The 15,647-nt window shown below is 43.5% G+C and overlaps 1 protein-coding gene across 1 annotated transcript; it reads left to right on the forward strand.

Annotated features, from left to right (window-relative positions):
• Positions 1-1,388: 1,388 nt before the first annotated feature.
• Positions 1,389-12,421, forward strand: tmem231 (transmembrane protein 231). The gene is made up of 7 exons (XM_086110194.1): positions 1,389-1,796; positions 1,903-2,069; positions 2,162-2,290; positions 3,715-3,858; positions 10,311-10,392; positions 10,914-11,019; positions 11,596-12,421. Exons 1-7 carry the CDS (start codon positions 1,658-1,660, stop codon positions 11,756-11,758), a joined length of 930 nt encoding a protein of 309 aa, XP_085966320.1. The 5' UTR covers positions 1,389-1,657; the 3' UTR covers positions 11,759-12,421.
• The last annotated feature ends 3,226 nt before the right edge of the window (positions 12,422-15,647 follow it).

Below are 15,647 nucleotides of genomic sequence, written 5' to 3' on the forward strand. Positions count from 1 at the left end.
TTAGTAGCAGGCCTGAGGATTTCGGAAATTCACAGTCACCGTTTTTCGGTTCTGTCGGATTACCCAATGGGAAACCACGGTAACTAATTGTGGGTTCCGTAAACGTTCATCATGGGAACCCATTTTTCTATTTTGACTGATATTGATAATCAAGAATTCTGAAACTCAAAAGTAAAATGTTTCAAGGGTCAATGTTTGAAAACGATGCATTAACAACGAACATTACATCAGCAGCTGTGTACTCCAGGTTTATTCCAAAAAATAAATGGATCAAAATATGTTCTACTCATATGGCATCATGAATACAACATACCACAAAATCAGAGTATTTTTTCCAGTCTCACACTGCAAAGATTAATTTACTGGTAATCATTAATACAGGTAAGGTTGATGTGGCTTGACATCCTTTTCCCAAAACGATGCATGTGTAATCAACTATCAATTTGACGAAAGAATTTAACACACGTCATCATTAGTTCTACCAACAGTTAACATTAGCATTACAACACGTTGTGACGAATGTTTTATTCCTAAAGTTACCATGCTACAACCAGTAAATTATAGAATAACCAATACTGTTTCATAATATTTTTCACAGCGATTAGCCTATCCAGTGATCCCTCGCTATTTCGCGGTTCGTTTATCGCGGCTTCAGTGCATCGCGGATTTTTTCAAACATTCATGATTTTTTTTTTTGAAGTCCGCAAAAATTCCGCAAACGGACGGCGAGGAGCAGCGAAAGTCAGCAAAACAACACATAGAGCAACATATACAGTACATGTGGGGTGAGGTGGGCGGGGGGGCTGAGAAGCTGCAAAGTCATGTTCATTGGCTGTGCATCTTCTTTCTGTCTTATCACGTGGGTTACTCTTTGATCTTTAATGGTGTCTAAGTGTTGTTTTCGTGTGTGTGTCGTAGTTTTTTGTTTGTTTGTTTGTTTTGACTGAGAAATTTCCTTGCGTCCCAAAAACGCACATTATTTGGAACTGTGCGTCCTGCGGGAAAATTGTGCCTCTAGGACGCGGGATGCGGAGGTAACGAGATGGCTGGTGTAAGTGATCTTTGCCAGAGATGTCCTCCTGAAAACCTTATTTTTGGTGTCGATTATAATATAATTCTAGATGAATGTTGTTTTGTGACGATCTCTTGAGGCTTGTCTGTTACCTTTTTGTCATATAATATGAACAATGTATTATGCCAATATGTTTTCTACATACGAAATGTATTTTTTTTAATTCCACCGTTTCCTTACTCCTGAAACTGCAGATGGCTTTGAGCCTGCCAAGCCCCTTTGCACACTCCTGTACAGTAGATGGCAGTATGCACCAAAGCGATGTCATCATCCAGTAAAATAAAAAGAAAGAAAGAAAGAAATATCACCCCAGCAACATAATACAGTAGAGTTAACTTGAAAGATGGCGCGACGCACACGATGAAAACATTGTTTCAAAATATACGTTACCTGCAGAGGTCGAACGAGTGTTTATGCGTTTTGGGATGACGTCAGTATCTTTTGTTCTCCGGTAGTATGCACTCGATTAGCTACTTTGCAAATTTTAATCAACATTATTGAACAGACATCAAATGAAATTAGCTTGTTGCAGGTATACAACAGAGTCATTTCCAACAGACGTGAACGAACCCTGAAATTGGTAGTATGGCTTTTTATGAAGTTTACTCTCATCCCGTTTTGATTCGGTACAAAGCAAGTGTTTGCACGAGCGCGACTGTGTTTCTCGTCGTTGTCGTGTGCCTCACTTACATCTCACCGCTGCTGGTGGCTTTCAGGAGCCAAGGTACTGTAAGGTTACGTCAATTAAATTGAGCTGTTGCAGTGTTGGCGTCAAAGTGAACATTAAAACTATTAGTGGGTTTAAACGAATAGGTTTTATCGTACTCTAGGTTTCTGGATTAAAAGGAACACGTATGAAGAACAAGCAGTAGTTCGATTCCAGTATGAGACACTGCTGGTGGTTGCAACCAGTACAAATGGTGATCATGTGGCGTGGAGCACCTTTCCCCATCTGAACAACATGCTTGGAGAAAAATTGAGAACCCCCGCTGTCTCTGTAGGATATTGTTCACAATAACCTCTGCAAATATTCAATAGTTCGAATTGTTTTCAATTGTTCAAATAATTTCTCACTAATGCAATCCTCAGGTGAGGGAAGAGGACCAAAACCAGGATGGGAAGTTGGATCGTCTGATTTTTCAACTGCAGTTACCACTGAAGGATGAGGAGAACGTATACAGTGTCCAGCTGCTACTGATATTCAGCTACCAACTCTTTGTATGTGTTATGTTGCAACCAAACAGGAAAATAATTGAACAACATGTACTAAAAGAATTGAGCGGCATGTAGAGTAGGCACAATTTGTGCCATGACTATAACAGGTGAACTCACCTTGAGTCCAGAAAGTATTGGGATTGAGTTTTATATTTTTCTTTCTTAATTACACATGTACAATAACCACAGGACCGATAATTATCTGTCTGATATTGGCAAAATGACGTTACATTCATCGCTCTAATATCAGCATAAATAGACCAATGTTAAAAGCTGCATCAAATACACTGACGTTGGTCTGACTACTGTCACTTTAATTTCTGGGCCTCTGCTGCATGACGTAGGAGATAATAAAGGGTGTCCATAAAGTGTCTTTACCATTTCAAAACTTTATTAAAAATGCAATTGATTAGATATTTTATTCAGATTTGTATTCAGCGTTTATTAAAGTTTTTTTTACCTCTGTTAAAACACTTCTACATGGGCACCATTAGTTGCACGAAGCACATCAAGACGGTACTCGATTTCTTGCCATGTTCGCTGTAGCATAGCCTCATCAATTGTGGCAATGGCATTAGTAATCCTTTGCTTTCGGTTAGTAATGTCCCTTATTTTTTTCGATACATGACGTCTTTAACATAGCCCCATAGAAAGAAGTCCAGGGGAGTGATATCTGGTGAACGTGGCAGCCATGGAATTGGCCCATCCCTTCCAATCCACTGGTCTGGAAATGTTTGATTGAGGAACCCACAAACATGCAGCCCCCAATGTGGTGGTGCACCATCTTGCTGAAAAATGATGGTTGGTTGAAGATCATTCAGTTGTGGTGCCACACATTCAGTTAAAAGGTCAAGGTAAACATTTGCAGAAATTGATGTCTCTTTCAAGAAAAATGGACCAATTATAAACAAACAAACAAACAGGATCCCTGAAACACACAAATGCAGTGTGATAAAAACTTTAATAAACACTGAATACAATAGAACAAAACTGAATAAAATATCGAATCAATTGCATTTTTAATACATTTTTGAAATGGTAAAGAGACTTTATGGACACCCTGTACAATACATTTTTAAAAACTATAATGCTTTTGCAAGAGCTGCAACTGTACCAAAGCGCTTTACAGAACATTTAACATCACATAAACAAATAACATTGAAAACGCAGACCTCCTACCTTGCTAAATTAGTAGCAAGCGGGCTTGGATTTTTTTTATTTCTTTTAAGATGCCACAACAGATATATTTGTAGGATACAGAATTGGTTTGGAGAAGTACAATGTTATTGGTACAGGTGGAAACAAAAAGTTAGCATGTAGCCTTTAATCATGAAATCCACACAGAGTTTTATTATAGCTGCAATGTAACTTGATGCTGGCCCTTTATGTGCATGACAAACAGTTTATACTCTGTGTGTGTTGGTTAGACAAAGTCAACAGTGGTGATGCAGAGCCTAGCCTACATGCAGCATTCCTCCCCTGTACCTGGAGCCAAGCTTTTCATCAGTGGAGACCTGAGGCTGCAGCAGAGAACGCCCTTGCCACACCGTGGTCTGTTCAACATTTACAATGTGAGCATAATGACTGACACTCTCACAGTGGTACATTTTCATTTCATTTATTTCTTTTTTTATTCTTTTATTTATTTTTTATAAGGTGCTCAGGGAAGGTCGCTGCAACGGAATTGTGTCATTTTGGAAAAAAAACCCAAACAAACAAACAAAACAAAACAAAAGAAAAGGCGGTAACATAGTGGCCGACTTCTGGTTGCCTCAGAGCGGATGGGCCATCTGCTGTGAAAAAATAGTTGCCCCCTTCCTGATTACTGTGTTCTTTGCATATTCAGCACACACAAGGATTTCAGTTCATCAAACCAATCTTAATATCACAAAGAGACAACCCAAATTTGTTCTTTCGCATTTACTTGCCATGATACTGGGCAGACGAATTGCATTTAAAAAAAAAAAATGAAGACCATCAAATTAAAAACTAGTTTCCAGAACCAATTAATTTAGTAAGTAGAGGTACCACCGTATTTATTTATGTATTATTTATTTAGTTATTTATTTACCATGAAAAGTAGTGTTATTTTCTTGGCAAACAGTGCGTTGTTGTGACAACGGATGGATGTTTAGACCGGGGGTCGGCAACACGCGGCTCTGGAGCCGCATGCGACTCTTTAGCGCTGCTCTAATGGCTCCCTGGATCGTTTTCAAAAATGTTTAAAATTGAAAAAGATGGGAGATGGAAATATATTTTTTGTTTTAATGTGGTTTCTGTAAAAGGAAAAACATGACCCAGACATTCTAAATGTTTTCCAAAGCTGTAAAAATGTGTTAAATGAATATTAAATTTCAACACTTTTTGTCAACGAGGAATTGCATCATAGCCTGCGACACACGTTTCTATTTGCATGGCGGGATGTCAGTCAGATGGCTGTTGTAGAAAAAAATAAGCGCTTCATGTCCAATTCAAAGAATGGGAATCGAAGGGCCGAGAGAAGCATTTTAAAATGGTACACCTGAGCTGTGATAGTTAACACGCTGCAAAGGTGCGTCCCATGCCTCGTTCATTTTAGTGGCCGCTATGGCGGTTGCTCATTATGGCATGTGTGTGTAAGTGCATGCCCATGCGCGCCTGTGCGGTAACGGGTTGATCGCGGGAGGTTGGTTGATCAAAAAGTAGATAGTCTGTCAAAAAAGGTTGGGCACCCCTGTTCTCCAGATGCACTGCAGGGAAAAAAATTATCATGAAGGAATATTCTGCAAATAAAACCTTCGAAGGTATTATTTGCAGAATATTCCGGACACCCATGGTTTACAGACAATGGCTGCGGATCACGAGTTCAAAGAAACAAAAGATTCACAACAAAATTATATCATCAGAAGGGCGGTATCGAAACTTATGGTGCGGCATCAGGACTTTCGTTTCTCCTAAACCGATTTTAGCTTGTATCAACTGGCGCATTCCGATGCCTAACTGATGAGGTGGTGTGCTTCAAGGACACATCTGGCTACAAAACAGAATTTCACTGCAGACATGAGAACATTATACAAGCATGACTAAATATGGGCAGAATACACACTTCAGTCGCCAACTTTCATTTTGATAGTAGGCTAATATAGCTAACTTAGATGCATACGGCATGTGTTGCCTTCATTGTAACGCTTATATCAGGCTTTTAATTTTTTGCGGCTCCAGACGGCGCTTTCAACATTTTGGGTTTGCCAACCTCTGGTTTAGACCCTTAAAAGTACTGTTGTTTTCGTATTGTATCATCATGAAGTTCTCAACACTTTTCCGAGCAAATATGAAGTAGTTGTGGTTGTCCCATGAGGAGGAAAAAAAACTAAACATATTTCCTATAGCCAGGAGGAGGCAGTGCCGATACAATGAAAAATAAGTTGGTAGAATTCTTCAGGCATGGGCTTTCACCAAATAAGTGAAATTTGGAGAAGATGGGATCATCTAGGTCAAGTTACAACAGCATTTGTCACAGTGAATCATCAGTTTTTGCTGCACCATAATGGTCACTTCTTCACCGAAAAGTCACAATATTCAGCATTGAGCATGATCGTCTTGAGGGTTTTCTTACACAATTTCAGTTGGATTCATTCAATGGACTTCGTGCAGGATATTAAAAGGTTAAAAAAAAAGTAGACATTTCTAGTTGTCACGAGATGGTGCATTATGATCATATGGATGTCTTCAGGGTGTGACTATATGCATCTGAAGTTTGGGATTTTTTTGGAGCATGTACAGGGACTTATTGAACATTTACTCCTTTGTGACAAGAGAAATGTTAAACGCAAACGTTTTTTTTAATATCATTTGAATTAATCCTCTCGGACCAGGGTGCAAAAGTATGACCCCTGTAAATGTGCAAAAATGGACCAAAATTGGACATTCAGAAATTGCTCACTTCCTGTTCATTTCAGACCATGGCTGCAATGGCCTTTTTTGTATGTCTCGAGATGCGACACCTTTGCCAATTTTCATAGGCCTAGGTCAAATGTACCAAGACTGTTTTTTATTTTTCCACTGTAGGTGGCGCTACAGACCCATTTTCACCAGGCCCGATGAGTGCGCAAAATTTGGAGAGTTTTCGTGCATGTTTAGGTGCCGGAAAATGCAATTAACTTTTGTCAGGAAAAAATAAAATTAAAAAATGATAATAAGTAGAGCTGCTTATTATATCATGGGCTCACCGCCCATGGGAGGGGCCAAAGAGTTTGGGTGCAGTGTGAGCCGGGCGGTAGCCAAAGGCGGGGACCCTGGGAGTCCGATCCTCGGCTGCAGAAGCTAGCTCTAGGGACATGGAATGTCACCTCTCTTGCAGGGAAGGAGCCCGAGCTGGTGTGCGAGGTAGAGATGTTCCAACTGGATACAGTCGGACTTGCCTCCACACATAGCCTGGGTTCTGGTACCAGTTCTCTTGAGAGGGGTTGGACTCTCTTCAACTCTGGAGTTGCTCACGGTGAGAGGCGCAGAGCAGGTGTGGGCATACTCATTGCCCCCCGGCTCAGTGCCTGTACATTGGGGTTCACACCGGTAGACGAGAGGGTTGCCTCCCTCCGCCTTTGGGTGGGGGGACGGGTCCTGACCGTTGTTTGTGCATATGCACCAAACAGCAGCTCAGCATACCCACCCTTTTTGGAGTCCTTGGAGGGTGTGCTGGAGAGTATTCCGGCTGGGGACTCCCTTGTTCTGCTGGGGGACTTCAATGCTCACGTGGGCAATGACAGTGAGACCTGGAAGGGCGTGATTGGGAGGAACGGCCCCCCCGATCAGAACTCGAGTGGTGTTTTGTTATTGGACTTCTGTGCTCGTCACGGATTGTCCATAACGAACACATTGTTCAAACATAAGGGTGTCCTTATGTGCACTTGGCACCAGGACACCCTCGGCCGCAGTTCGATGATTGACTTTGTGGTTGTATCATCGGATTTGCGGCCGCATGTTTTGGACACTCGGGTGAAGAGAGGGGCGGAGCTGTCAACTGATCACCACCTGGTGGTGAGTAGGCTCCGATGGTGGGGAAAGATGCCGGTCCGTCCTGGCAGACCCAAACGTATTGTGAGGGTTTGTTGGGAGCGTCTGGCGGAATCCCCTGTCAGAAAGAGTTTCAACTCCCACCTCTGGCAGAGCTTTTCCCATGTCCCTGGGGAGGCGGGGGACATTGAGTCCAAATGGACCATTTTCAGCGCCTCTATTGTTGAGGCGGCCAATCTGAGTTGTGGCCGTAAGGTGGTTGGTGCCTGTCGGGGCGGCAACCCCCGTACTCGCTGGTGGACACCAGCAGTAAGGGATGCCGTCAAGCTAAAAAAGGAGTCCTATCGGGCCTTTATGGCCTGTGGGACCCCAGAGGCAGCTGACGGGTATCGACTGGCTAAGCGGAACGCAGCTTCGGTGGTCGCCGAGGCAAAAACCCGGGCGTGGGAAGAGTTCGGTGAGGCCATGGAAGCCGACTTCCGGACGGCTTAGAGGAAATTCTGGTCCACCATCCAACGTCTCAGGAGGGGGAAGCAGTGCACCACTAACACTGTGTACAGTGGGGATGGGGCGCTGTTGACTTCGACTCGGGACGTTGTGAACCGGTGGGCAGAGTACTTCGAAGACCTCCTCAACTCCACCAACACGCCTTCCTCGGAGGAAGCAGAGTCTGAGGACCCTGAGGTGGGCTCTCCTATCTCTGTGGTTGAAGTCACCGAGATGGTTAAAAAGCTCCTCGGTGGCAAGGCCCCAGGGGTGGATGAGATCCGAAGTTATAGGTCGGTGCTCAGAATACTTCGAAGAGGACCTCCTCAACTCCGCGGACATGCCTTCCTGAGAGGAAGCAGAGTCTGAGAACTCTGAGATGGGTTCTCCTATCTCTGGTGTTGAAGTCAAAGAGGTGGTGAAAAAGCTCCTCAGTGGCAGATCCGCCTGAAGTTCCTCAAGGCTCTGGATGCTGTGGGGCTGTCCTGGTTGACACGCCTCTGCAGCATCGCGTGGTCATCGGGGTGAGTGCCTCTGGATTGGCAGACCGGGGTGGTGGTCCCTCTTTTTAAAAAGGGGGACTGGAGGGTGTATTCCAACTACAGAGGGATCACACTCCTCAGCCTCCCTGGTAAGGTCTATTCAGGGGTCCGTCAGGAAGTCGAGCCTCAGATTGAGGAGGAGCAGTGTGGTTTTCGTCCCAGCCGTGGAACTGTGGACCAGCTCTACACCCTTAGCAGGGTCCTCGAGGGTATGTGGGAACTTGCCCAACCAGTCTACATATGTTTTGTGGACTTGGAGAAGGCGTTTGACCGTGTCCCTCGGGGAGTTCTGTGGGGGGGGCTTCGGGATTATGGCGTACCGAGCACCCTGATACGGGCTGTTCGGTCCCTATACTGCCGATGTCAGAGTTTGGTTCGCATTGCCGGCAGTAAGTCGGAATCGTTTCCAGTGAGGGTTGGACTCCACCAAGGCTGCCCTTTGTCGCCGATTCTGTTCATAACCTTTATGGACAGAATTTCTAGGCGCAGCCGAAGCGTTGAGGGGGTCCGTTTTGGTGGCCTCAGTATTGCATCCCTGCTTTTTGCAGATGATGTGGTGCTGTTGGCTCCTTCAAACAGGGCTCTCCAACTCTCACTGGAGCGTTTCGCAGCCGAGTGTGAAGCGGTTGGGATGAAGATCAGCACCTCCAAATCTGAAACCATGGTCCTCAGTCGGAAAAGGGTGGAGTGCCCCCTCCGGGTCGGGGAGGAGATCTTGCCCCAAGTGGAGGAGTTCAAGTATCTTGGGGTCTTGTTCACGAGTGGGGGCAGGAGGGAGCGGGAGATTGACAGGCGGATCGGTGCAGCGTCTGCTGTGATGCGGACGTTGTATCGGTCTGTCGTGGTGAAGAAGGAGCTGAGCCAAAGGGCGAAGCTCTCAATTTACCGGTCGATCTATGTCCCAACCCTCATCTATGGTCACGAGCTATGGGTCGTGATCGAAAGAACGAGATCCCGGATACAAGCGGCCGAAATGAGTTTTCTCCGCAGGATGTCCGGGCTCTCCCTTAGAGATAAGGTGAGAAGCTCGGTCATCCGGGAGGGGCTCAGAGTAGAGCTGCTTCTCCTCGACATCGAGAGGAGCCAGATGAGGTGGCTCGGGCATCTGATTCGGATGCCTCCTGGACGCCTCCCTGGTGAGGTGTTCTGGGCATGTCCCACTGGCAGGAGACCCCGCGGACGACCCAGGACACGCTGGAGAGACTATGTCACCCAGCTGGCCTGGGAACGCCTTAGGATCCGCCAGGAAGAGCTCGAAGAAGTGGCTGGGGAGAGGGAAGTCTGGGCTTCCCTCCTAAAGCTGCTGCCCCCGTGACCCGACCCCGGATAAGCGGTGGAAAATGGATGGATGGAAGTAGAGCTGCGAGCAGCTACAGTATAAAGGGCCCGTGCAGCCCTGGCAACATTGGGGTGCTGGCACGTTGAGATACTGGTACTTTGGAATTGAATTTTTTTGAAAATGTAAATCAGATGAAAAGCTGCTTTGATAAAACAGGAGCTCTGGAAAATGCCAAAAACGAGACAATATTTGAAGGAATTTACACGACCAATTAAATATTAAGAAAAGATAAGACATTGATTTTCAAATCATACTTAACCTACATTGAATTGAATACACTACAAAGACATACAAAGATATTTAATGTTCAAACTTCAAATAATCATTAACTTTCCAAAGATGTTCCAAACAAGCGGGGGCAGGTGACATAAAAGACAGAAATTTGAGGAATGCACATGAAACACCTGTTTGGAACGTTCCACAGATGTACAGGCTAACATGGCAACATTGCAGCCTTTGCAATTTGGAAAATGGCATTCTACGACATTGCAATATCAATTTGAATTTGGTTGACTGTGCAGCACCAATGTTTGGGAGTCACGCGGATTCATAATATTGTGGAGTCATTTAGTTGACATCGTTCACTCCAGTTTGTGAATCTAAGGAATAATTCGATAAATTCCACTCTGATTTTTGATTTCCATGTGTCGTCTTTTCATTCAAGGTTTCTGTGATTGACGGCTCCAGTCCTTTTGCAAGTGCTTATGATCTCGACAACATAGTGAGGCGCTACCAGGAACGCAACTGTAAGCTCAAATTTTTGCTCGACATTTACTGCTGTTTCCTTTAAAAATATGAATCTTGCATTTAGACGTTTTCCAAATGCTGACAAAAATAATTGAATGAACCGATTCCGCAAACGGATTATTTGGCCTATTAATTAAAAATATGTAATTAATAAAACAAGTTGTTTTTTTGTTTGTTTGTTTGCTTTTTTGGGGGGGTCTCTTAGTGCTGATGATAAAGGTGATAATACAGGCAGAACATTGGACAGTGTGGTGATTAGTATTTAACTTTACAGCAAAGAGGAAAATCAGCTACTTTTTTTTGAGTGGGGAGTTCAGTATCTTTGTGTTACGTTGTAATGTATAAAAAATAAATAAATCATTAATACAAATTATCTGAGTTAAGAGCTAATATCTGCTGATTAAATCAGGCCCAAATACAAACATGGCTTTTGAATGGATGTGTACACTTTTCATATCCACTGCATTGGATGAAAATTTTGATTTTTCTTTTTTTCCTTAACTCGACTTTTGTGTTTCAGTGACCACAGTACTTTCCTGTCCCACACCGGTGTGGACTACTGGACGGGCCGCTGGTTCTCCTTTCCAGCTAATTGCGGAAATTCACTACCCTGTGGAGGTCATTAGATATCCTTTCATGAATATACTTAATCAAAGTTTTGAATTAATTTTTTATGCAGGCCGTTAAAATAAAATCTGTCGAGTTAAAATATTGAGAGGGATAGCTGATTTTCCCCCTTTCTGGTTTCTGATTATTTTTGCACATTTATCTAACTTAGATTTTTCAGATCATTGCACCAAACTCATTAACACTTGGTTCCCTCACGTTCCATTATTTATTGGCGGCAGGACAATGACCTGAAACGCCAATACTCTTCTAAATGGTTCAAAAACAAACAAACAAACACGAAGAATTTGGAGTGCAAATACCTTATCCGGGCAGTTTAATGATTGAAAATGTTCCAATAGGATGGTGTCAAAACAATTCTGCGAGGAGGAATTGGTGAAAATGACTCCACAACAATGAGAAAGAATCGTCGCAAACGTGACATATTTGCAAAAGAAATCAGTCGGGTGAAAATATTGTTTTGCTTTCTTTTTTTCCACTATGCATGTAAAATTCATTAATCATAAATGTTTGGCTTATTATTATTATGAACTTCCTCCACAAAATCATTTCTTCTTTGACTTGTTTGCCATCACCTATTATCCTGGCTTCTGGGAAACCATCAAGTTTGCCTGGATCCAATATGTCAGCATTCTCCTGATCTTTCTCTGGGTCTTTGAACGCATCCAGACATTTGTTTTCCAGAACCAAGTTTTAACCACTGTACCGATAACTACTGGAAAACCTCACCAGCAGTGATAATGTATGACAGTAGTAATTTCTCATATGGAGCAAGCACTGTTCTTTCTTTACATTATGGGCTGAATAAGAACTGATGTCTGCAACATTTTCATTTTCTTTTCCATTTCTTTGGAAAGCTTTCTGTCCCCAGAAATGTGTAGGCAATTCTCTAGAGGCAAAATAAACCATAACATAAAATAAAAACAGATATATTCTGCCCCCCTCTCCCCCACACACACATACACGCACACACACACAAACAACCCATTGTGGTGGCATCAATTCTGTATAGACAAACTCGGTTATCATGTTTAAAAGTTTCATTTTGTTGTATGCTTGATTGACCTCAAACGCATGTGTTTAGAGCACACAGGAAAAAGGGCCAACTGATAGTACAAACAGGAATGTTCAACTTCGGGTGGGCAGCACGATAAGATGTCCTTGAGTTTGTTCCAGTGTCTCAATTCATGCGAAATATACCCTTTGAATTAACAATGTATCCATTGTTTGTACCGAGAGATGTTTTGGCCTCTGAGGGGCGTATCGGTGGGCTGGGCTGAGAGGCATGACATGTAAATGAAGAAGGGAGTGTTTTTCTGATATATCACTTGTAATTTGCATACACGATCAATAAAAAGCCGGCAGAGGCTGCAGAGGTGAGGTGTCAGTTGGTAAGCGCACAAAATACTCTTTTCCTGAGTCTGTTTGTTCAACTGTCCGAGTAGAACATCTCTGACAAAGACTCAACTCAACATTATTGTCAAGCACTTAACAAAGCATCCGTAATTGAAGCGAAGTGCAGCACTTTCGAGGAGGTGTTCCACCTCAGACTTTGGTCCAATTAGTCGGTGCAGAAGACGTACAGCGACAACCAATTCGGTCATGGTAATCTAGCCCCCTCTCCAAGCCAGGGAGAGTGGGGCGGTCTTTGGATTGGCAGACTGGGGTGGTGGTCCCCTTTTTCAAAAAGGGGGAACGGAGGGTGTGTTCCAACTACAGAGGAATCATGTTCCTCAGCCTCCCGGGTAAGGTCTATTTAGGGGTCCGTTGGGAGATCGAAACTCTGATCCTGGTGGAGCAACGTGATTTTCGTGGACCAGCTCTACCTTGAAGGGGCGTGGAAGTTCACCCAACCAGTCTGCATGTGTTTTGTAGACCTGAAGAAGGCGTTCGACCGTGTTGCTTGGGGAGTCTGGCATACCAGCCCCCCTAATAATATTAATTAATATAGCCCATTTGGTCCTTGTACCACCAATGTCAGAGTTTGGTCCACGTTCCCGGCAGTAAGTCAAGATTCATTTCCAATGAGGTTTAGACCCCGCCCCAGTCTGCCCTTTGTCACCAATTTTGTTCATAATCTTTATGGACAGAATTTCTAGGTGCAGCCGAGGCGTTGAGGGGGTCTGCTTTGGTGGCCTCAGTATTGCATCTCTGCTTTTTGTAGATGATGTGGTACTGACAACTTCTTCAAGCCATGATCTCCAGTTCTCATTGGAGTGGTTCGGAGCAGAGTGTGAAGTGGTTGGGATGAAAATCAACACCTCCAAATCTGAGACCATGGTCCTCAGTTGGAAAAGGGTGGAGTACCCTCTCCATGAAATCCTGCCCCCAGTGCAGGACTTTCTATCTTGGGGTCCTGTTCACGAGTGAGTGCAGGAGGGAGCGGGAGATCAACAGGTGGATCAGTGCAGCATCTGCTGTCATGTGGATTCTGTATTGGTCTGTCATGGTGAAGAAGGAGTGAGTCGAAAGGCAGAGCTCTGAATTTACTGGTCGAGTTACGTTCCATGAGTTAGAAGGCGCGGCTGAGGAGAAGGAAGTCTGCTTCCGCAACCCGACCTTGGATAAGCGGCAGAAGATTAATGGATGGATGGACTAATACCCTAATCTTACGTACTGTCAAATCTCGCTTACCGAGGGACTGAAATAGTCCCACCCGAGTCTCCATTCAAAGGGTTAAAATGACTCTTTTCCCTATTCCACAGCAAAGTGAATTTAAAGGGGAGGGAAATACCTAAGATTCCTCAAGGTTCTAACTACTACAGATCCATGGGCGTTGACTCCTATTTTGTATAACCATTTGCAGAAATGGAAGCTGCTCGCAGAATCACATTTCTGGGTTCAAATAATTCTACTCACATGAAGTCAGAGTTGAAATCCCTCAAAAAGTCAATCCAGTCAAAAAAAATCCTGATGAAAAGGGTTGCAATGCTCAGTATCTCAAAAGAAAAAGGGTGAAAATTCCTTCAAAGCAAAATAATCATTTTGGGTGTATAAGACAAGTGATCAATCCACCTAAATTATTCATAAATCAATTAAACTAGGACAGATTTGGGCTCAGATAAACTCACTGTTTGACTGGCCCTCCCTTCCACGAAACAAGAGTATGTGTGATGTGTTGTCACAGACACTCTTCCTTCTGTGTATTTATTGTCACTTGCTCATTTATTTTGGAGAATCTCCTTCCGGGGCCCTTCTGTTTGTCTCTTTCCTTTCATTATCAGGCTGGGCCACAGGGTGTTCCCACACCCGCATCTGATCAGCAATCACCTCCTTTGTATTAGACCTCTGCTGATCTGCAAGCGGGTGCCAGATGATTCAAGCATTATGAGTGGTATCTCGGCCATTAATTGTGCACACGCTTGCCATTTTGGACTTCAGTGCATTACCATTTGATTTTGATTGTGTTTTTTCCAGTGCCTCCCTGCCCAGCCCGGCTTTGCATTTTCGTCCACAGGCTACTTGATTCGACACTAATCCTTCGTGCCAATCCTTCTTGCCTTCTCCAACACTAAGCCGGAGCTTCACCTTCTTGTTTGCGAGCCACCATTGTGTCTTGAGCTGGATCATCAGATCTCTAATTAAACACTCTCTTTACCCTCTGCCAACTGTCTCCCATTCGCTTTTGGACCCACTGCTGCATTTGCTTTTGTTACCCACAACAGAATGTCTCCTAACCTGTCTATAATGCAAGTTTTAACTCAGTCCAATAGATAACAAAAATGTTTCAACCTACTCTGAGTCTCACACAGAAAGCAAAAACTTTTGCTCGATCTGAGAAGGAAGCTTCCTGAATTGCAAAAGCTAAAAGAGCTTCAAAAAATGGAGGCAACTCCTGATAGAAACGTTCAATGGCAAATTCCAAGAAAAGGCTTTGCTTTTTTTTTTTGGCCAGTTCTAACTGGTTTTTACTTTCCTGTTTAGTAGAAAAAAACTGCAAAAACATATCTTTTGTTGGCTAACATCCATTAGGCAATCTTAGAGTACCTTTCCACTCCTTTGGTTTACATAAATGTCAAACAGTTAAAATTAGAATGTTAACGTATTGGATACATTTATAAAACATATCATTGTTATATGTATACTATGAGCAAAGCTGATTGTGTGTGTGTATGTATCAATCCAAACCATATTACTTTCCTCACATGTAATGAAACACTTAAACACTTGTTACTTCAAAACATATTCAACATATCTGAGATGTAAGGTTGTGCGTTAAAATACTTATGAAATAAGTATATTGTTTCTCGTACATAGGAAAGGCTTGGATATACAGTGATCCCTCACTTATCGCGGTTAATGGGGACCGGGACCCGGCCTCGATAAGTGAAAAACGGCGAAGGAGGGTTTGCCGAACAACAATCCGCGCCCACACTCAAACCTAGGGACAATGTAGAGTGTTCCATGAACTTGCCAGAGAAAACCCACACAGGCACATGGAGAGCATGCAAGCTCCACACAGAAAGGCCAGATTGAACCCTGCACATCTGCACTGTGAGGCTGACGCGCTAACCAGTCGACCACCGGGCCGCACTGCCTCTCGTATAAAGTGATATTTAATATCAATATGTTTATAACTTTTACGGTCAACGGGATTTCTTGCTAATGTGATATCCGCTTGGTTGTC

Source organism: Hippocampus guttulatus, chromosome 4 (genome assembly GCF_054856545.1).
Source record: "Hippocampus guttulatus isolate MCC_2025c chromosome 4, RoL_Hgut_1.0, whole genome shotgun sequence".
In the NCBI taxonomy this organism is placed as follows: Eukaryota; Metazoa; Chordata; class Actinopteri; order Syngnathiformes; family Syngnathidae; genus Hippocampus; species Hippocampus guttulatus.